This window comes from Oncorhynchus kisutch, linkage group LG1, assembly GCF_002021735.2.
Source record: "Oncorhynchus kisutch isolate 150728-3 linkage group LG1, Okis_V2, whole genome shotgun sequence".
NCBI classification, from domain to species: domain Eukaryota; kingdom Metazoa; phylum Chordata; class Actinopteri; order Salmoniformes; family Salmonidae; genus Oncorhynchus; species Oncorhynchus kisutch.
In genome coordinates, this window is record NC_034174.2 from 26,067,390 (window position 1) to 26,091,734 (window position 24,345).

General features: G+C 41.3%; 1 protein-coding gene across 1 annotated transcript in view; it reads left to right on the top strand.

Moving 5' to 3' along the window:
- Positions 1–24,345, top strand: part of fhit (fragile histidine triad diadenosine triphosphatase) — a 297,437-nt gene that overhangs the window by 224,841 nt on the left and 48,251 nt on the right. Inside the window, exons 5-6 of the mRNA XM_020491402.2 lie at positions 11,236–11,381; positions 12,686–12,715. Coding sequence (XP_020346991.1) covers positions 11,236–11,381; positions 12,686–12,715 — 176 coding nt within the window. The remainder of the gene's footprint in view (positions 1–11,235; positions 11,382–12,685; positions 12,716–24,345) is intronic.

The window sequence follows — 24,345 nt, forward strand, 5'->3', positions numbered from 1 at the left end:
TAAGAATTTGTTCTTAACTGACTTGTCTAGTTAAATAAAGGTTCAATTAAAAATATATGTATAAAACATTACTCCAAAAGGAGATAGGCCTGATTAATCAAATCAAATCAAATCAAATTTATTTATATAGCCCTTCGTACATCAGCTGATATCTCAAAGTGCTGTACAGAAACCCAGCCTAAAACCCCAAACAGCAAGCAATGCAGGTGTAGAAGCACGGTGGCTAGGAAAAACTCCCTAGAAAGGCCAATACCTAGGAAGAAACCTAGAGAGGAACCAGGCTATGTGGGGTGGCCAGTCCTCTTCTGGCTGTGCCGGGTGGAGATTATAACAGAACATGGTCAAGATGTTCAATGTTCATAAATGACCAGCATGGTCGAATAATAATAAGGCAGAACAGTTGAAACTAGAGCAGCAGCACAGTCAGGTGGAAGTTGAAACTGGAGCAGCAGCATGGCCAGGTAGACTGGGGACAGCAAGGAGTCATCATGTCAGGTAGTCCTGGGGCATGGTCCTAGGGCTCAGGTCAGTTGAAACTGGAACAGCAGCATGGCCAGGTGGACTGGGGACAGCAAGGAGTCATCATGTCAGGTAGTCCTGGGGCATGGTCCTAGGGCTCAGGTCCTCCGAGAGAGAGAAAGAAAGAGAGAAGGAGAGAATTAGAGAACGCACACTTAGATTCACACAGGACACCGAATAGGACAGGAGAAGTACTCCAGATATAACAAACTGACCCCAGCCCCCCGACACATAAACTACTGCAGCATAAATACTGGAGGCTGAGACAGGAGGGGTCAGGAGACACTGTGGCCCCATCCGAGGACACCCCCGGACAGGGCCAAACAGGAAGGATATAACCCCACCCACTTTGCCAAAGCACAGCCCCCACACCACCATGATTAACATTTGTGTAACCAAATAAAGCAATTATAGATGCATTTGACTATTGTGTACATCATGATACTATAACTCTAAGATTATACTGTACCAGCAAAAAAAGGACATTAGTTCAAACCAGGTATTAAATGTGTATTAGTGAATAGAATTGGCACAAGTACAAATGTAATCGGCAATATATTTGTTACCAAAATACACAAACATACCTTGCACCTACCACTGCATTTGATCCCTCTAAGCTTCTCCACAATGTACACAAACACAACAGTGCTCTTTAAAACCAAAATCACTTCAGCTAAATGTCACAAATCATAATGTGAATGGATATCCTCCACAGCTTATGAAACCTGGTCAGAAAAAAAAAAAATTCATACCGAAAGAGATTTATTTGTTGTCACCTCAGTATTTTCCTCCGTGTTCCTGCTTTCGTCAATCCTTCATCTTTGTGTGGCTCCAGATGGGCAAAAACAAAACACAGGGAGACATTTTGTCATCCCTCACAACTGCTTCCACAGAACAAACGGCAGCCAGACAGCCATGCTCCAGTTGTCTGTTATCATCACACAGAAAAAACACACAGAAAACAGACTACTACAACTACTTCTCAACTGTTTGGGTAGAAACAATAACTGCTTAAAGAGTGATGCTGCTTTGTTGATAGCATTTTCCTGGAACAAACAGCACCTGACAGAGTCAAGTAACCCCCGACAATACAAGACCTCAGGATCAGACTTCACAAGACACGTCAAGGACTCATCAAAATGCTCTGCCTGCACTTATTATACAGCTACAATGGATCATATTCCGCTCTACAATCGGATTATTGCTGAATACAACATTTCATGTTCCACAAATTCCCTCAGAGAAATGTTTTATTTAATATGTGGAGCCGTATCATCTCTTTTTGAGCTCCATGTCATCTCTTTGTGAGCACCATGTCTGCTGCAGCCCGTATCTTGAGGATGTTCTGAGTCCAATGATGGACACACCATCTGAACTAGTCAGTAAGACGTGAGCTGAGGGCGTTTCTGAGGGTCTGTGTTCTCCAGAAAACTGAAAGGTGTAATGCTTTGGCAACTCTCTGTCTCCAAGTCCCTGGCTTTCCAACTGCTACAGTATAAAAAATGTGGTGGTGAAAAGCAGCTGGTCCTCACTGACAGTCGCTACATCTCATAGGAGAGACAGAGAGATGGAGAATCCACCCGAGTAGTGTGATCTTGTCTTAAAGCCCCCCTGTTTGGAAGTATTTACCACAGATATGGATTTATTCTCATCCCCCATCCCACCACCCCCGTCTTTGTTTAATCATATCAGATTTGGGGGTTGGTTCAGCATTGATAGAATTTATTGTCCTAGACAAAACTGACAATTCATGTCCAAGGGTTGTTTCTGAGACTGAATGTTTGTACGTAGAGTGCTTGAATTTAAATTGACCTGACAGAATCCATGTGTATTTGAGAATACATCAAGGGGGGATTGGAAAAACTTTGATTAGTGCTGATGTCGTTTGTAGTCTGTTTTTAATATACATCCCATTATTCAATTTCAGCATGCTTAATTTTAAGAAATTCCACTTTGTAAATTAGGCTTTTATGTCTCTCTATTTTCACTATAAACAATTAGCTCCTTCATTACTGGCAGATCAGAACATAAACTGTTCTGTCTAGAGAAAAAAAATCACTACAGCATTTCTGTCTGCGTAATGCTTTGATATGGAACAATAAATCATACTGTACGTTGATTGCTATGTAAATCACGTGTATTTGCTTATACAATACATTCTTAGTTCATTGGAATAGGTGATGTGACAATATTAGGTGTAATTTTTCTTGTCTTTGTGTCCTTGTATAGTCACCTATTGTGAAGATTGAAAGATAAGAAAGTGTATCCATTGTTTCTATTCCATACTTCTATAGGAAAGGTTCACTGGGCAAGCTTTCCCTCAGTTTTCTGATGGTGGTGTAACTATATCTGAAAGCATCATTAAAGCCTTTACACCCATACCCTGGCTGTTTAAAGCCAACCATGATCCTGTAGGGATAAGGAGTTAGAGAAGAGAGTTGCATTTGTTATCCAGAAGAGTCCTAGGGCTTTACTCTACCTTTCTACATTCTCTACATCTATCCATCCAGTGATGTACTCCTAAGAGTGCAGATGTCACAGGATATCGTCTTGGCTTTTTCTTTTTGTTGCGGATCGCTCAGGGCGGCTTACGACTGTCTAATCCTAGCTGACAGTTAAGTGATAATTGCAGAGGTAAGCTTTGCCCAAGACACTTGGTATTGAATGAGAACTGTGCAAGCTATTGACAGGAGAGAGGGGAAATCCTATCTTTAATGATGAAAGCCTGGTAAGCGTGAGAAATCGTATTTCTAGATCTTTCTCCCTGCACCCCCCCTCAGTCAATCACATGTTGCGGAGGTATAGTGCCTTGTATTCCGAGAGAAGAGCTTATTGAAGATTGAAAAATAAACATGTTAGATTTTCGGTCACAGTTGACATCGCAACCATTGTGTTTTTGAATTGGGATTTGTTTATAGAATCTTTCAATATGACAGATCATCTCTTGAACTCCCACCTATGCATAATACGGACATATCCTGTAAATTGCTTTTCATGCCTCTGACAATGAACTGTATGGATACTCTCATTGAAGACCTGCAGTCAATCTGTCATTAATTAAAGTTTTATGGACTGAATATGAAGTTGCCCAGACCTGCATCTCCCCTAATATTATTATTTATTGTTCAGTTCCGGTATGTTCCAGGCCGGGGGATATCCCTGTCGTAAATCTCCAAAGAGACCCAGCACTTCACTCACCCAAGATGGGTTGGGGTATTTGCAAAGGGGTGTAGTGGCACGCTTGCATGCCCTTGTGTTTAGGTAGAGGTTCTATCTATACCATATATCACTTATACAGCCCCTGGCACAGAAGCGCTAAACCGCTTTCACACGACCCACACACCAGTGTGTGATTTATGTTTGATTGGTATGTTGGAGCTGATTTGATTTGGGCTTTTTTTCTGAACCGGGTCGCACTTTGACTTACAGATTCCATAACACTGTAAGGTGGATGTGTGATTGATAGAACAATTATATAGCAGAAAATAGAGCTTGATTGGTTCACCAACAGTATATTTTATTATGAGATGATAATGGACTATAAATGTAGGTAATCAGTCAAGCTATAAGAAAAAAAATGTTGGGTTTGTGAATGGATTGAGGCCTTTTTTTTACTCACGTTCTCTCTGACAGATGTTTGTAAGGTTCTCTGAACTGAGGCATATCGCTTGAACTCTTGCATGTCTTGTCCAGTCTGAATGCACACAATAAGTGACTCAGCTGGAACCATGCAATCCTTCCTGTATGAAGATCTACAGTCTTAGAAAAAAGAGTTCCAAAATGGTTCTTCAGGTGTCCCCATAGAATACTTTATGGTTCCATGTAGAACCCGCTGTGGAAAGGGTTCTTCATGGAACCCAAAAGGATTTTACCTGGAACCAAAAGGTGTTATTCAAAGGGTACTCCTATGGGGATAGCCGAAGAACCATTTTAGGTTCTAGATATGCACTCTTAAAAAAAAGGTGCTATCTGTTTCCTGTCAATGGCTGTTTTCTCATGAATGGATTAATCATGTGTAGAATAGACTCATGCACACACAGTACTACAATACCTGTCAAATAGCCCGACGGAGGGTATTAAAATGAAATTCTGTAGTTTTTTTCTTTCCTTTCCTTCCCTGTTGTTTTTGTGTTGCCTCAAAGTATGTATGTTTTAGACTGGATGTTAAAATGAGCAGACATTTTGTGCCAGAGGCAGCCTCTGCATAGCACAACAAGGCTTTGTTCTTCTGAAACATGATGGGTAGCTCTTATTCCTCTACCATTCTCCCATTGTCTCTGCACTGCCAGTCAGCATTGAGTCTTCCATGCCTATACCCACTCATTGACAGTGTACACACACCTCTCTCTGCTGCTGTTAGCTTACTGCTCTATTACAGCCAATACCCCATTTTACAAAAGAACACATTGAAAAAAAGGGAAAGGTAGTAATGATACAGACAAGTCTATTGTTTACAAATAAATAGTGGTTGGCTATTGAATGTGGAGTCACAATTCAAACTATCAGCTCACCTTGCAGTGCTTTTGCAGAACAATGGGTGAGCTGTCTGGAATTTTTTTTCAATACATTAGTGTGAATAGATATGTTTAGAATTTCCCAATGACTGAACAAAGAAAGTGCCAGTTGGAGGCATGTTGGGCTCATTTTAGAGGATTGTGATTGGTTCTGGGAATGTTTTCTCATGAGGTAAGCAGCAAATCCTGTACAATCCCAGGCTTTGCTGACATCATCTGCTTCTCTCCATATGCTCACCCTGTCTCAGCCCTTCTTTCAGATCTCAGGCTCTCTCACATATCATACATTTCCACATTCACTGTAACACCAAACTCCCCCATCCAAGTCTACCATCCACATCTACAGTAAGTGTCTTATTCTTTAAGCCTTGTAAGAAATGAGCATCCACTCACAAAACCACCGGAGACACCACTACATTCACTGCCTCAACTCTTGCAGTAAACATCTCCAACCAACGAAAAATAACACATTCTGGAATAAAGTGCCCCTTGCCAACGCGACAGGGGGCCATACTTTTTAAAGAACACTTCATATTACATCAAGAGCTCTCCAGCCTAAACGGGATACAATGTTATATTTCTACCATTGGTCTTCCCATTTTTCTCCCTGTAATCATCATGTGTGGAGGATGGTGTTGTTGAGGCCAGGGCATGTGTCCATTAAAGTGGGAATCAGGGCCTTGGACCTTCCTAAGAATGAATGGTCCCATTAACCTCATGGGCTCTCCTGACTGTCCTGACACCATACCACTGGAAAAGGGGATTACATCTTTACTTTTTTTTCTTGAGGCGAGTATTGAGAGACATCCTTGAATTGTGATCCAGCAGGGCCTTGGTTGTTGAGCTGTCCTGCTGTGAAGGGTTAAAGGTGGACACAATCTTTTCTTTGGAGAGCATTTGAACAATGTTGCCTGTACCCATGTCTGTCCATGTCTCCTGAATGTTGCCTGTACCCATGTCTGTCCATGTCTCCTGAATGTTGCCTGTACCCATGTCTGTCTATGTCTCTGGAGTTGTTTCTGGTATGCTCTTTTGTCTCTCTCTATTTTTGAATAGTAACTTTGATTATTGATATTGATACAACATGAAGGACAGACATCTTTCTATCCCCAATGTTTTCTGTGCCCTCTAACAACAATGTGCAAGCAGCCTATGTTTGTGTCAATCATCTCATGGACACAGATGTGGCTAGAATGACAGCCCAGACATAGTCCTCTTTTTACTTTCCACCAGACTCCCCCTTCATAGTCCAGTGACAGTACACAGTGTACAGTATGTGTACAGTATGTGCTACTGTATTCTCATGACAGTGTCTGACCAATCTGATTAAATCAAATAATATATTTTGAAGAGGGGGGGGGGGGCTATTTGAGTACAATGTCCCAGGGTGGTCTCTGGCAGACTGGCAGAACTCCCAGCTCTGTGGGTAAGGGTTGAGGGGAGGCTTGGCAGTCAAAGAGGGCATAGCTCTGAACCCCCCCCCCCCACCCTCGCATCCCTCCCTGTTCCTCATTTCACATAAGTCAGCTTTTAATTCAATGTTTTTGTTTTTCATTCCTATTGGTGTGGAGGCTTGTGTGTTTAGAAGGGTAAGGTATACAGTGCAGCAAGCTGCTGAGGGTTTGGAGCGGAGCATGTTGAAACGGAGCCTCGTCGTATCTCTTTGACAACAACACTGTGAGTGTCAGGGCAATATCGCAGCTATGAGATTGAGTTCAAGTTTATTCTATTAAGTGTTGAAATAATGATTTATTTTCAGTGTCCCAGCTGTAACTCAGCTGAAAGGCTGCGTAAATATTTGATGAAAAGTAACTCATAAGCTTTGATTAGAGGAATTTGGGTTTCAATAAAACCCAATTCCAAAGCACGGAGATGTTTTCAATAACGACTGCACATAGTAATTAAACCCAATGAGTTTGTGTCCTCCCGCCTCACAGACACGGCAGAGAAGAAACCGAAATAAAGAGAGCTGTGTTGTTCAGTCTTCAGAGAAACACTCATATCCTTTCATTGCTCTGTTAGTCTCTCCTGTGTTGCTGAACAGAGTCTAGTTCTTGGGTAGATTGATTTGGTTAAAAAAAAGAGCCCTCTTCAGAAATGAATCCCTTTGTCAGCAGATCCATGCCACTTTGGATGGGTGAAGGGTGATGGGGGTTGTTTAGGCACAGCTGTAATCAGGAAGACAGACCAAGTTGTTGCCGCGGTGATGGATCCCCTTGTTTTGGCAGCCCTATTTCTGAGCTGTGGAGGCACTTTGATTCATTCAAAGCCTGCTGTGTTCATCTCAGACCAGGTATATGTCAGAAGGTTTGTGTGTGGGTTTGCAGTGTATGTGCAGGTGTGTGTGTGCTCCCCCACACCCAACTGAAGCCTTGACCTCCAGCCCCACACCATTTGCAGGGTCACACTGCGCACAAATCTGTATTTGTTATGTTAGATGTCATTACTCTTGATGTCATTTTAATTTCTCAAACTGTGTAAAATGCAACTGGATCATATCTCTCTTGGCTTAATCATGGGATTTGTGATCCAATTGTGTAGTGCCGTTATTTATTTATCCGGCTACTCAATTTTCCCACCGCATATTGAAAAGGGAGGGGGCTTCAGGATGTGGAGGGGGGTGACAGTGTCGGGTGGGGGCTGGTGTCGAAGGGTCTGATTCTCATAGACCCAGACAAAGTCGATGTCACAGTAGAAAATGATAACGTTTGGGGGCAGATGTTTTCCCGAAAGAAATGATTGCATTTGCAATGTAAAACCAATCTACATGCCTTGTTCTTATTATATGCACTGCGACCTCAGGAGTGAATCAGATGAAAGCAGTCAAATAACTGTTATGACAGATAATAATGGGATCAGAATGGGGTTTCTCGCCCGGGCCCCGGTCCCCATCTGTGGAGCCTGGAGAATGAGTGTGCCCGCCTGGCCAGCCTCCGCTGAGAGATTGAGATTGGATTGGCTTAGGCAGAGCCATACGGACTCCATCTCACCTGTGGGATGCTGTAGAGGGTAATGAAGCCCCTGGCACACAAGGACAATGTGTGTTGGGTTGGCCTGCAGTAAAAACATGCACTGGTATTGTGCTGATTCGACTGAAGATAATGCTTAGGTTATGTTTATATTCAACCCACAGCAGGTAGTCAATGCATACTAGAAGATCCCCACACAGTGGAAAGATAGCAGAGAGCGAAGATGTGTGTGTAGTCTGCACGCAGTGAAAATTTGTGGTGGGTTAGCTCACCATTAAAATATATGTAAGATACTCTTTAAAGTTTTCGGAAGATGGTCAGGGACTCAGCTGTCCTAACATTAGGGGGAAGATTGTTCCACCATTGCGGTGCCAGAACAGAGAATATATTTGACTGGGCTAAGTGGGAGCTGCCCTACCGTGGGGGTGGGAGGGTCAAAAGACTAGAGGTGGCAGAACAGAGTGCTCAGGTTGGGGTGTATGGTTTGACCCCTGTATATAACCTCCACATTCACTCTGTACCGGTACCCCTGTATATAACCTCCACATTCACTCTGTACCGGTACCCCTGTATATAACCTCCACATTCACTCTGTACCGGTACACCTGTATATGGCCTCCACTTTATTATTTTACTGCTGCTCTTTAATTATTTATTACTTTTATTTCTCCTTTTTATTTATCTATTTTTTCCTTAAAACTGCTTTGTTGGCTAAGGGCTTGTAAGTAACCATTACATTATTGAATGATTATTGAATGATGTGCAGATGTCAAAATCAAATCAAATCAAATTGTAGTTGTCACATACACGTGTTTAGCAGATGTCATCAAGCCTTTTTATGATATCTGATTTCATTCCAGTGTGCTGCACATGAAAAGGGTAGCAAACTGATCATTAGTGCCGCTGTTTCTGACTCGTGAGATGAATGGCACCCAGACACAGCCATTATGCCATGAAACACAAGGATGTAATCATCCTCTCCAAACGCTGCAGGATGCTGTTTTATGTTTGGTTTTGGACTAGGATGTCTCTTTCATTTCTATTGCCTGTGGACAAGTTTTTGAATATTTTTCACATCAGTGATTCAACACTTTAGATGTTATTTTTCTCATAAATCTGGCCTGCACATGAAGTCAATGTGACAACTCTTGATCTTTCATAATGGTCCAGTTCTTCATATTAAAGTATATTTGGTATAGTTGATTGCTATGCTTGACTTTCATTAAGATTCAACTCTGCTGTCTGTCTCCACAAATTATATCTGCCACGGTGCAATAGAATATGGAAATCATTTTTGATTACTTGATGCCTGTAATCAAGACATGTCTGGCTGTAAAGTGATTTTTGAATCAAAAGGCGAGACATAGGAGCAATAACAAAATTTGATCCAGAATGTTATATTTTGATTGCTTATTTGAAAGTTATTTTCAAGCAAGAAATGAACATACGTCATGAATTCTATGTTCCAGGTTTTGTTCTCAGTCATGTCAGTCTGTTACACACTATCCTATCTCAATTTTTTTTCTTGCTGTTCTTATTTTCCCTCGATCTCTCCTTAATTGTTGGCTCCTGTTTCTCAGAGAACTGTTTCCCGGATAGTGTTGTCAGAACACTGTTATTGATCCAATGACCCAAGTCTGAAGGAAAAATGTCCTTTCAGCCTTTGGACATTTTCTCTCAAAGTCCTTCCACCTGTCATCAACACGTCTCGCTTTAGTAACAAAGCTTGATTACTTTCCAGTGTGCAATTGCACTGAGATGTGTGGATTGTGAGAATTTCTGTGAAATATGTTTCATGACCTTTATAACTCAGCTGAAATTTATCATTTTTGGTCCCTGACAAAACATCCCCATGCACTTAAGTTGTAAGAGGTATGAACATGGCAGTTTTCTCTATTTTGGTTACTTCAAAGCCAGAATACTGATAATAAATGAGTCTGCTTTCAATCCCCTTGCCTATGCTATTTAATAGGAACTTTATAATGGGTTTGTAAATGGCTTGTACATACACTACATGTCCAAAAGTATGCGGACTCCTGCTCGTCAAACATCTCATTCCAAAATCATGGGCATTAATATGAAGTTGGTCCCCCCTTTGCTGCTATAACAGCCTCCACTCTTCTGGGAAGGATTTCCACTAGATGTTGGAACATTGCTGCGGAGACTTGCTTCCATTCCACAAGAGCATTAGTGAGGTCAGGCAAAGATGTTGGGCAATTAGGCCTGGCTCGCAGTCGGCGTTCCAATTCATCCCAATGGGATTCGATGGGGTTGAGGTCAGGGCTCTGTGCAGGCTAGTCAAGTTCTTCCACACCGATCTCGACAAAACATTGCTGTATGGACCTTGCTTTGTGCACGGGGGCAGTAACAGAAAAGGACCTTCCCCAAACTGTTGCCACAAAGTTGGAAGCACAGAATAGTCTAGAATGTCATTGTTCTGCCAGCTTTTTGTTGAGTTTGTTTGTATAAATATTGGTTGTTTATATTTCATATAGCTCTCAAATGTTTTTCAACACCTTTTCGCAACCAAGTCTCAATGTATACTTTGTATGGCTAGAGGAAACAAAATATTTGGTAAAAGCTCTGGTGTTTTTTCACTATATGAGAACAATGTTATTTCCATAAGGACATGACTAACACAACGATAGTTTATAATTTTGGTGTTGAAAATAATCAAAATAGTTTTATTGCTATCTAGATGATAAGTGTCCTCATGATAAGTGTTGTTTCATTTTTCGTATTCATAGTATAGATCTTAAATAGTATAGGTCTTAAATGTAGAACACGATGAAATAGAGCTTTATAATTACAAAAACACTTTTTGATGCTGCCTGCCTTTTAGAGGAACAAAGCAGAGGTACGGACAGTATCACACCTCTGTAAAGCTCTGTTTTATTTCACATTAACCTTTGGAGACTAGCGATACTGAAAAAAACATATAAAGTTACCTTGGTGAACAAATTGTACAAAACTCCCATATAAACCATCTCAATTGAGTTTATTTGACTCAGCTTAAGAAGGCAATGCCAACAACAACACAATGTAATATTTCAAATAACGCACTTGTGTCTCAATTTAGGATTCTGCCTCTCTTTCCCCATTTTAAATATCCTTGCTTGTCTATCAGTGGTTCTACTGTATCTATGCACTGTGTTGTTGATAATGTATCTCTCTGACTTTGTTCCCTTACCTCTCTCGCTGTCTGTGGTTTCCTTAACCAGCCTGTCTCTCAGATGTGTTGGTGTGTCCTCTGCGGCCCGTTGAGCGTTTCCGAGACTTGCATCCTGATGAGGTGGCTGACCTCTTCACCACTACCCAGAGAGTGGCTGGCCTGGTGGAGAAACACTTCCATGCTTCCTCCCTCACCATCGCCATACAGGTAATACTGTACACACTACCGTCGGTATCCAGCATTACAACATAGGGATGAATACTAATTCCAAATCTACATCCCTTTGTTTATGTATCTTCCATTGCTCATTTCTGGTCCATATCAGACAGAAGAAAGTGTTCATTACTATTCAAGCTCAAAATGATTTTGAATAATTAATTATTGTGGGCCATATATCTATCTATATAATATGGTGTGGGTTAGAGAGAGCGAGAGAGAGAAGGAGTAATGTGTGAATGACCAAGTGAACAATTGTGTGAGTCACCATCTGAGTCAGTGAGTGTGTTAGTGAAAGAAAGTAAAAGAACACAACCACAGAGGCTTAGAGAGAACAGGACTACATCAATCTCCCACTCATTCAGCCTGTAGCTCTGCATTGGAATAAGAGGCATAACTGAGGAAAGTTGCACCGAGAGCCAACAGAATATCCCCACCTGCTGGAACAATACAATAACAGGTTCTCATTGGACTTCCAGGCAGGATTTGACAGCCAGGCAGCCTATCACTTCACAGGCTTTGTCATTCTGCATAACTTTTGATATATGCAGTATATGCTAATGTTCAAATGTCACCAAGCTTGCTTGGCAGCCCGACACAAAAAATAATTTCATGTGTTTGAAAAAAGCTGGGAATAATGTTTATGGGGATATCATTTTCTTTGACTTGAGGGGTATAGAGAAGTGATGATGTGAGATTAGTTGTGACAGCTCTGAGGTTAGAGTCATAAAACTGAGGCACTGTATCAAGCGACACTCTCTGCAGGAGGGTTGCTGTTCTCTGCAAAGAGCGCCACACGACAAACAAAATCACACAACACAAACCTGAGAAAGGAGATGTGAAAATTCATTACTTCATAGACTTGCATAAATATTACATCATAATGCACACTTTGTCACCAAATACATTTTTGTCATACAGATGTTCCTTTGAGGTCTCTTAATGCTTTAGATATTTGTGTCCTCAATTCCTGATCCCTATATTAGAAAATGCCTTCGAGGTATGCAGTCTATATTGTGCTTTAACTTAACTCTATTGAACCAGTCAACTTGTCAAAAATAAACCATTTCCAAAAACAGCTGTCATGTGACAGAGGAGAGACACTAAAGTGAGAATACAGCTCAACGCCGTAGGACAGAAAGAAGACAAAAGAAACAAATTAAAAACTTTGAGATTCACGTGGCGATGGGGAGGTGCCGCCATGATTCATCTGAAATTAAAATCCTGTTGAATTATTAACGTAGGCATTTCTGAGTTCTCTACCGTTCCTAATGATCTCGTTCTGTTCCCACCAGGATGGCCCTGAAGCCGGACAAACTGTGAAGGTGAGGACTTAATAATGCACTCCCTTTAAATTTATCATGAGGCCTCTGCAACAGTTATATGCTATTAAATAATAATTGTATTTCATTTGCAGGTCCCAAACTCTTGGCATATGTAAATTATTCAGTGTTCTATTTTAAAATGCGTTGTCTGTATTCTTTTGGTGGAAGATGGAATGACATGCGCTGAGACTCAGGGGCTATGGGGGCTGCCACTCTAAAGGGGGTGAATGGTGTCAGGGGATCCCACCCTTGCTTCCAGTACTGACAGTAGTTTAGGCCTGGCTCTGCCTAACAAAAACTTTCTTCCCTCACTCCTACTCTTCATACTCTTTATGTCTGTAGTGAGATATAATAATATATGCCATTTAGCATACATTTTTACGTTGTTGGTCATTTTGAGATGAATTATTACTATTATTGTTTTGGTTTTTATTCGCTTGTTGGGCAATGGGGCGGCAGATAGCCAAGTGGTTAGACCATTGGGCCAGTAACCGAAAGGTTGCTGGATCGAATCTCCGAGCTGACAATGTAAAAATCTGTTGTTCGGCCCCTAAACAAAGCAGTTAACCCACTGTTTCCCGGTAGGCCGTCATTGTAAATAAGAATTTGTTCTTAACTGACTTGCCTAGTTACAAAAAGGTTACAATCATAGTCCTGAGGTAAAAAATCTGTTATGATTATACCTCATATCTCAAACATTTAAAAGTTATAGACGATGAATGCACAATGCAACAGTCTACAGTGTATTTGTTCAGAGACAAACTGTATTTGAACAAGTTTTTACCCTCTTCTTTTATGCGTATCACCTTAGTGCATAATACTGTTATTCCCAAAACCCACACACTCATTTCATATTGCATATAGAACACAAGCTTAATTATACATTCATGGAAGTTGCCATGAGAGCAGTCTTTGGCCTGAACTGAGGAGGAATATTGAAATGTTAATGGTGTAATTTGAGCTGAGGACATTAAGGCAATGGATGTGTGGCCATGTTTTAATCATAGAGATGAAAGTCAGTATTTGCAGAATATATGAAAGAATACTGAAATATACTTAAATATAGCTCATGTTATGTATTTGGAGAAAAAAACCACAAGGGTGTAAGAATACACAAAGGTGTAAGGAGTTGCTTTATGTGCATTGATTTGAAATTCCATACCTACTACCACCATCATTTGCACCCCCTTTCAGTTATTTTATATACTTTGAAATTGCATTATTTGAAACAATGGTTATGGTACTATTAGAAAGAAAATGTACAAATCATTTGAATTAGTCTCAGCCTTGTGAATTTGTGGTATTTTGTATTAAATATTTCCATGATATTTCGTAACACATTAGTGCATTGTGTTGGATCATTTGTAGTGTAATTACCATTTGATTACCAGACTTTAATGCAGGAAAACTTAAATCAGTTCTACCAAATCTCTATCAACATGTTAAATGTGCAACCAGAGGGAAAACTATTCTAGATCACCTGTACTCCACACACAGAGGTGCGTACAAAGCTCTCCCTCACCCTCCACTTGGTAAATCCGACCACAACTCTATCCTCCTGATTCCTGCTTACAAGCAAATTGGATTACAGGGAATATTCGCACTGAGCTAAAGGGTAGAGCTACCGCTTTCAAGGTGCGGGACTCTAACCCGGAAGCTTACAAGAAATCCCGCTATGCCCTGCGACGAACCATCAAACAGGCAAAGTGTCAATACAGGGCTAAGATTGAATCATACTACACCAGCTCCGATGCTCGTCGGATGTGGCAGGGCTTGCAAACTATTACAGACTACAAAGGGAAGCACAGCCGCGAACTGCCCAGTGACACGAGCCTACCAGACGAGCTAAATCACTTCTATGCTCGCTTCGAGGCAAGCAACACTGAGGCATGCATGAGAGCATCAGCTGTTCCAGACGACTGTGTGATCACGCTCTCCGTAGCTGACGTGAGTAAGACCTTTAAACAGGTCAACATACACAAGGCTGCGGGGCCAGACGGATTACCAGGATGTGTGCTCCGGGCATGTGCTGACCAACTGGCAGGTGTCTTCACTTACATTTTCAACATGTCCCTGATTGAGTCTGTAATACCAACATGCTTCAAGCAGACCACCATAGTCCCTGTGCCCAAGAACACAAAGGCAACCTGCCTAAATGACTACAGACCCGTAGCACTCACGTCCGTAGCCATGAAGTGCTTTGAAAGGCTGGTAATGGCTCACATCAACACCATTATCCCAGAAAGGGTAGGTGCAACACATCTGCCATGCTGATCCTCAACACTGGAGCTCCCCAGGGTTGTGTGCTCAGTCCCCTCCTGTACTCCCAGTTCACCCACGACTGCATGGCCAGGCACGACTCCAACACCATCATTAAGTTTGCTGACGACAACTGTGGTAGGCCTGATCACCGACAAAGACGAGACAGCCTATAGGGGGGAGGTCAGAGACCTGGCCGGGTGGTGCCAGAATAACAACCTATCCCTCAACGTAACCAAGACTAAGGAGATGATTGTGGAATACAGGAAAAGGAGCACCGAGCACATCCCCATTCTCATCAACGGGGCTGTAGTGGAGCAGGTTGAGAGCTTCAAATTCCTTGGTCCAAACACACCAAGACAGTCGTGAAGAGGGCACTACAAAGCCTTTCCCCCACAGGAAACTAAAAAGATTTGGCATGGGTCCTGAGATCCTCAAAAGGTTCTACAGCTGCAACATCTAGAGCATCCTCACCGGTGGCTCGATCTCCGACCGCAAGGCACTTCAGAGGGTAGTGCGTACGGCCCAGTACATCACTGGGGCAAAGCTGCCTGCCATCCAGAACCTCTACATCAGGCGGTGTCAGAGGAAGGCCCTAAAAATGGTCAAAGACTCCAGCCACCCCAGTCATAGACTGTTCTCTCTACTACTGCATGGAAAGCGGAACCGGAGTGCCAAGTCTAGGACCAAAAGGCTTCTCAACAGTTTTTACTCCCAAGCCAAATGGTTACCCGGACTATTTGCATTGTGTGCCCCCCCAAACCCTCTTTTACGCTGCAACATCAATGTTCTTCACATTGCCTAACAGGTGACTACTCTCTGTTTATCTTATTTGCATCATCACTTTAACTATACATTCATGTGCATACTACCTAAATTGGCCCGACCAACCGCACATTGGCTTACCGGGCTATCTGCATTGTGTCCCACCAACCACCAACCCCTCTTTTTACACTTCTGCTACTCTCTGTTCATCATACATACATTGTCACTTTAACGATACCTACATGTACATACTACCTCAATAAGCCTGCCTAACAGGTGTCTTGCTACTCTTTTTTCAAATGTCTTTTATTTCTTTACTTACTCCCACACACACACCATTGGTTAGAGCCTGTAAGTAAGCATTTCACTGTAAGGTCTACTACACCTGTTGTATTTGGTGCACGTGACAAATAAACTTTGATTTGATTTGATATCCTAATCTGACTTTGGTGCAGGTCATAATGTTCTTCACATTACCATCCCTTGTAATCACACACTACATCAAATTGTATTTGTCACATGCACAGGATACAGTTGTAAACAGTACTGTGAAATGGTTACTTGTGTTTTTATTTTATTTTTACCTTTATTTAACTAGGTAAGTCAGTTAAGAACAAATTCTTATTTTCAATGACGGCCTAGGAACTGTGGGTTAACTGCCTGTTCAGGGGCAGAACGACAGATTTGTATCTTGTCAGCTCGGGGATTTGAACTTGCAACCTTCTGATTACTAGTCCAACGCTCTAACGACTAGGCTACCCTACCAATATCAAAAATTTAAAGTGTCTAGATAAAAATATTTTATAAATATTTTATAATTTTTAGATAATGCTAAACAAACTAGGAGTCAGCCTAGTGGTCGGACAAAATGACTATCGTTATGGATATGGGCAATTTTCTGGATACGATTATGTTCAGAGTATTTTTTTAAATGTTTAATATCTGTGATAAGAAGAAAGTTATTTTTCAGGTGTCAGCAAGCAAGTTTCTCATGTGTCAGTCACAGAGTTTCTAAACCATACTGTCCTGTGTTTGCGTCAGTCACGTGCATGGTCTAAATAACTCGACTGGCTAGTTTGCCTGTCCGTAAAGAAAAGGGTGGGCTGTACGTTGAACCTGTTGCTCTGATTGGATAGAGTGAAATCACATTTCACTGGCCACTCCGCTTCATAATTTCACCCGATCACTTTTCCTCTTTCCTCGCATGTTTTCCGTCTGTTCATTTAGATTACTGCTGCCTGCTACTATGATAAATCACAAGGCGAGGACGTTTGCTATCAATATGCATAATATTTAACAAGTGAGGCAAGGGTAGGGAAAAAATATGAAACTAATGCGCATTCTGACTGAGTGACTGCAAACTTGACTACCCGCTGCATATTGAGGATACAGACAGACACCACACACCCTTCCGCGCTCTGCTTCAAATCTGCAGCTTTTTCCAGCGAGAACATGCAGGGAGGTATTTTGCCAACCTCTATTTAGGCTATTAAAACACTTCCGTTTTTCCGAATAAGAGTGTCATCCAATCGACTGTCAACTGTCAATTTACGGATACGATTACGAATACGAGTATGGCCATGTCGACACACCCTTACCAGACACACTTGTCTAAATTGATGGGTCGTGTTGTCTAGACATATACAGTACCAGTCAAAAGTTTGGACACACCTACTCATTCTAGGGTTTTCTTTATTTGTACTATTTTATACATTGTAGAATAATAGTGAAGACATCAAAACAATTAAATAACACATATGGAATTATGTAGTAACCAAAAAAATGTTAAACTAATCAAAATATTTTTTATATGCATTTTTTGGGTTGTTGATCAAATAAAACAATTCTAAGTTCAAATGCCTCTCCTGTGAAGTAGTGACATGCAACATACGCCTAGAATCATGAAAAGGGTAAAGTAAATACCAGGCCATTTCTCTACCGTGAAATAAAGTGCCACTGAGATGTGAAAAAGTCACGAATCCTCAGACGTAATCATCATCGGAACCACAGCACATTCCCAACCTGCTCTGGCAGCTTCTGCACGCTAAAGATTTGAATGGGCATCCAAAGAATTTGCCTGAGAACAAAGGTACTTATTTGAAGAGGTCTTTGAATAAGTGCTACATCCTCTTCAAATGGCACCCGGTCCCCCAGATAATGCCTCCTCCATTGAAATGTTTAATCACCTAAAAAGCGCATTTAAAGTCGAAAGCCTTTTCATTCTTCTCGCAGAGGAGGAAAGACAGCCTCAAACATATAAATGTATGCTGTTATTTACTTTAAGATGTCAGTAGTGGTTTTGATTTATCTATTTAGTATTCTGTATGGGTTGTCTAGGCGTGTGTGGAACAAGCAGGTCATTGAGGTTTGTTATTTCTCTTTATATTCTTATCACATCACATCATATATAGGCTCAATGAGGCATTACGGCTCGTAGGATTTCTTATCTAAATAGGGAGTTTTGTGGTGGATAATGTTAATTTCATGTGAACCTGAGAAATGTCAGAGAGGCGCTTAGTGGCCCCTCTCAGGTGGGGTGCCTTTAGGAGGGTGGAAGGGGGGTCCCTCTGTCATAGCGTATTTGGTGTGCCTTTTAAAAGTAAAGGTTAGCTTTCATAACCGCTCGGACCACTCTTCAACAGTAGGTGAGCCCACGCCTCCCTCCATGTCTGATTGAATGGAGGGACTCATATTGACTGAGTATCTGGGGTGGCAGGTAGCCTAGTGGTTAGAGCGTTGGACTCGTAACCGGAAGGTTGCAAGATTGAATCCCTGAGCTGACGAGGTAAAAATCTGTTGTTCTGCCCCTAACCCGCTGTTCCTAGGCCGTTATTGAAAATAAGAATTTGTTCTTAACTTGCTTGCCTAGTTAAATAACAACAACAACAAAAATTATACACCATCCATGTTATTGCCCTGACATATCAATTAACCTTAAAACTTGTCCAAACCACTCTGTTTTGTTGTAATCCAACTCGGACAGAAACCGTATCTTCTCTATGACTCAGAAGGCCTTCAGCCAGTAAGAGAGCCTCCTTTATCACTACTTCTAAAATACTGTCTTCTTTTGTAATTTCCATTCACAATCAATGCTTACTTTAAATTCAAGTAATTACCTTTAGAAAGCTAAATAGAGAACTAGAATTCCCTGTTGCAGGATAATTACTGTATTTCAGGTTTAAAAAGGCTTCTGAAGCTTGTAATTTCTACTTTGAAATCTCAGACTTGATTTTCCCTTATGAAAAATGTTGCAACCCCTAAAAATATGTCCATGAATTGTAACCAACATAATAATTCACAATTCCTGTTGCTGCAGGATTAATTTCCTGTTGTAGCAAACTGGCTCAAATTAAGATTCTACATCTGTAATAAATGGTTCTGGAGGCTGTTGTTTTCCATTGTTTCTTGTTGTTGGCACTGTTAATATTGTTTTTACCCCTGCCTTGTCTTCCTCATGCTCATTAGCCTCACGCTGCACGCTAGAAACATCTGTCCTCCCCAGCCCAACCCTACACCAGTCTATCTGCTAATGGGACTGCTGAACACACAGCGTCACCTCACCAACAACTTTCCACATAACCTACTCTACCTTCTGCTTAAAGGATGGCCTTTCTTACTTGCCCTGTTCTCTTTCTCTGATTTGAATAACAATGACATGAGATGTCTGTTCTTGGGCACAAGGGGCCTGAGTGTTGCTGTTTTGTGTGTTTTTTTTAACAGGACACGTCAGGGTTTCAAATGTGCTCCTGGGCCAACTGTCTTTTAGCCTGACCAGTTTCTAAATCAACTTTAAAATACTCTGCATGAATAATAAATGAATGCAAAGTCCTGCAGTCAGGCCATTTTGCAGCCAGATTTGATCTGATCTAGAGAATGCCCCCAAAACCCGACTAGTGCGTGGAGAGAAGATGGCGGTCATACTACCCCCCAGAGAAACAAAGCTTTGCCATCCGTTTTTCACAAAAACAATTTTTCATCCAGTGATTGTTTGAGATGAAATTGTTTTTGTCTGTCAATACAAACAAGGTCAAATAGCAATGTATTTTTTGCTATCTTCAATTAGATTCAAACCTAAGGGAAGGTTGGCTTTTGGATTATCATGAAATCGCCTGCATCAAATAATCTCTCATTTGTAGTGAGTGCCATCACTAGGAAACGCAACAGAGAACCTCTCAGCCATGAACCAAAGGCAGTAATAAAGAGAAGTTGTTGTATCACTGTTCCTTAACCCACTGAAATAATCTACATATTTTATCCAGTAATTTCGAACATGCAGTAAATCTGAATTAGAGGCCTGCCTGGTCCCTTTATGAGAAAAATATTATCTGGTGCACCAAGCACACTGGCCACAGTGCTGCCCCACCTCCATTTATCAACTGGATTATTGCAATCATGTGCTCTCGCACTGGCAATAAAAAATGACTCTTTGATTGAATAAGAGAGAGGCAGTCTATGGAGGCAAATGCACTTTTATAAACTCTGTGCCTGGAGTCTCACAAAGACAGCAGACAAATCTTTGTATTAGAATGATGGAATTTAGTTTATTTTCATCTTGTGGAAAATGTAGGGGTGATTATAGTTATTCATCATGTGGACGGCTCTGTTTGGAACATGTTTGTTGCTGTGTGTGTTCACAGAGAAGGGCCATGATATATACATTGCTGTATGAAAACAAAAGAGAATGTGCTTAAACAGAAATATCAACAGTAAAACCAGTGAAGCCAGATTGTGTGCTGGTTTGATGGCACAGTCATTGTTTATTAAAGAGCCAGATGAACCAGAGAGGTTGATTCCCATTATTTGATTGACAGTTGCAGAGGTCCTGTTTTTGCTAAATGGATATATTCCTGTCAGTCATTTGCAGTGTGTACTGGCAGCACTCTCACTGTTTGTGATGATGTGTATTGGGGAGGGGGCATGCTGATGAGATAACCTAAGGGCTTGACCGAAGACCTAGCCAACTTCAAAACAGATCACCTCATGGTTCTGGGTTAATTAGGGCTTCAGGTGACCCTAGAATGGCACAGTAGGCCATTTGTTACTGCCACTGATGGCTGATTGCAACTGCTTAACAATGCAGTAGGTGTTTAATACATTTCAGCACACCCACAATGAATGTTAGTATGGTATCTCACAAAGTAGGATCTCACTCTAAAGCAGGGATGTGCAAGTTTGATAGGAGTGCGGGCCACAAAAAAAATCTGAACTGAGCATGGAGGCCTGGAGGGAAACTAAAGTCATTCCGCTACCCAGAAATAGTAAAGAGCCCTTTACTGGCTCAATTAGCCGACCAATTAGCGTGTAAACTTCTGGAAAAACTTATGTGTTATGGCTTTACACACCCTGCTATAATGTGGATAAAGAGTTACTTGTTTAACCTGTTGCGACTCTAGGGGCAGTATTTTCATTTTTGGAGAAAAAAAAACGTCAGGATAAGATGCTAGAATATGCATATACAGTGGGGCAAAAAAGTGTTTAGTCAGCCACCAATTGTGCAAGTTCTTCCACTTAAAAAGACGAGAGAGGCCTGTAATTTTCATCATAGGTACACTTCAACTATGACAGGCAAACTTAGAAAAATAATTCCAGAAAATTACATTGTAGGATTTTAATGAATTTATTTGCAAATTATGGTGGAAAATAAGTATTTGGTCACCTACAAACAAGCAAGATTTCTGGCTCTCACAGACCTGTAACTTCTTCATTAAGAGGCTCCTCTGTTCTTCATATTTAGAAAGTCTGAGATGACAGGGTGATTAACAAAAGGCTAAGCTGTGTTCCAATATATTTCACTTGTGATTTTCATGAATAGGAAGATTTTCTAGGAAGATTTATGTCTGTTGCATTATGCTAATTAGTGTCAAATGATGACAACGGTCCCATTCACGGGATGGGGTGTCACTAGAGGTTAACAGAACACAGAGCGTGTTCTTTAATGGAAGCCTATCAAATACAATCCAGTTAGAATCAGGAATTCCCCAGGGCAGCTGTTTAGGCCCCTTGCTTTTTCAATTTTTACTAACGACATGCCACTGACTTTGAGTAAAGCCAGAGTTTCTATGTATGTGGATGACTTAACACTATATACGTCAGCTACTACAGCGACTGAAATGACTGCAACACTCAACAAAGAGCTGCAGTTAGTTTCAGAGTGGGTGGCAAGGAATAAGTTAGTCCTAAATACTTCTAAAACTTAAAGCATTTTATTTGGAACAAAACACTCACTAAACCCTAAACAAACTAAATATTGTAATAAATAATGTGGAAATTTAGCAAGTTGAAATTACTAAACTGCTTGGAGTAACACTAGATTGTAAACGGTCATGATCAAGACAAATTGATGCAGTAGTAGCTAAGATGGGATAGAAGTCTGTCTATAATAAAGCGATGCTCTGCCTTCTTAACAACACTATCAACAAGGCAGGCACAAGTTTTGTCACACCTTGACTACTGTTCAATCGTGTGGTCACGTGCCACAAAAAAGGACTTAGGAAAATTGCAATTGGCTCAGAACAGGGCAGCACGGCTGGCCCTTGGATGTACACAGAGAGCTAATATTAATTCATGTCAATCTCTCCTGGTGGAAGAGAGATTGACTTCATCACTACTTTTATTTATGAGAGGTATTGACATGTTGACTGCACCGAGCTGTCTGTCTAAACTACTGGCACACAGCTCGGACACCCATGCATACCTCACAAGACATGCCACAAGAGGTCTCTTCACAGTCCCCAAGTCCAGAACAGACTATGAGAGTGCCACAGTACTCCATAGAGCCATGACTACATTTAACTCTATTCCACATTAAGTAACTGACGCAAGCAGTAAAATTAGATTTAAAAAACAGATAAGAAAACACCTTATGGAACAGCGGGGACTGTGAAGCAACACAAACATTGGCACACACACACACTATACATACACATGGATTTAGTACTGTAGATATGTGGTAGTTGTGGAGTAGGGGCCTGAGGGCATACAGTGTGTTGTGAAATCTGTGAATGTATTGTAATGTTTTAAAATTGGATCAACTGCCTTAATTTTGCTGGACCTCAGGAAGAGTAGCTGCTATGCGCGATGAGACAAGGATATTCCCACCGGCCAAACCCTCCCTAACCCGGACGACGCTAGGCCAATTGTGCGTCGCCCCACGGCCACTACCGGCTGCGACAGAGCCTGGGCGCAAACCCAGAGTCTCTGGTGGCACAGCTAGCACTGCAATGCAGTGTCCTAGACCACTGCACCACCTGGGAGGCCCTCGTAGAGAACATTTTGCAATTTCAAAGCAAGTTTGCTGCAATTCTGCACATTTTGCCAAAAGGTGGAGAGGAAAATGTGAAGTTTTACAGCAAATGTATTACACTTCTACACATATTGCCATAGGGTGGAGAGAAATGTTTTTAATATGATATCTGAGTGAGAGTGACAAGCAAAATCAACGGTGGGATCCCGGTCAGTAATTCGACCATGATTAAAAATACCGGATATTTACAGTGTAACATACTTTCAGACAGCAATTTTGCATGGTTCAGTAAAGACTATGTTGTAGTAAAATACAGAGGTTATGCTGTGTCTTGGGGCTGGTGACTAACCCTCATGCTAGCAGTCACAACACATCACATTCAGGGTGAACCATAGTCAAACACACCACCTTTTGCGCAGGGCTCCGAGCAGATGCATGACAATGGACTTTGCAAACATAATGGGTTATTCCAATGTTAGCATTAGACTCATGAATCTTCATGGTGGCACGTTTTAGTTTGTTTGAGCCCTTTATACGGTGTTGAAGTGCAAAGCAAAGGGGACCCATCAAACAAAGCAAGATGAATCTTCCTGTAAATTGCTGGCTGTTGTTTTTTTTAGCGAGAGGTGGTTTGGTGGTGGAAGCAAAGAATGGTGGGACAGATCTTCCTCTCTTCCTCTAATTAGTAGCTCCTGCTCGGAGCAACGGAGGCTCCTGCACCCTCTGCCTTAATGGGAACACAGCTGTTTGTGACAAAATACATTTGTCTCCCTGTCTGACTAGATTTCACCTAAACAAACAAAAAATGCTCTATAGCTATTTGCACTTTTATCTCTGCAGTCAGAAACGAATTAAAAGACATATGTTTTATTATGTTTGGAGAAACTTTACATACCTCTTAGAACATAGCACAGACAAACAAACATACAGCTCTGTATGAAGGATGTTCTAAATGAGTAGGCTTGTGCTGTGTGTGAGTTCTTTGAAACAGGGTATGGTGACCAAGTATGGATGGAAAATAAAGCATAAGGAAGTATCCACAGACTGATGAGGGGACGTTGGAGGGGATGACATTGAACTTTGACCCCCAGTATCTGCATGAGTCTAATCAGGGAGGCAATGAGACAAAACAGATATACTGTAAGTGGGACTCTGACTGCTGCCAAGGACACGTACCAGTCTTGATGGAAAACAACTAAGATCAAATTGTTTTCTATTAGCTTTATTAAGATAGATATAGTCCTATATCAGTTGGGGTGTAAGGAAATATTGGTACCACTTAGTGTGTGCTTTGCTTTGTTCCCGCATTAATACACTTTCAAATGGTGATATTGTAGAGTCCCCAACTCCTTTATTTCAGAGC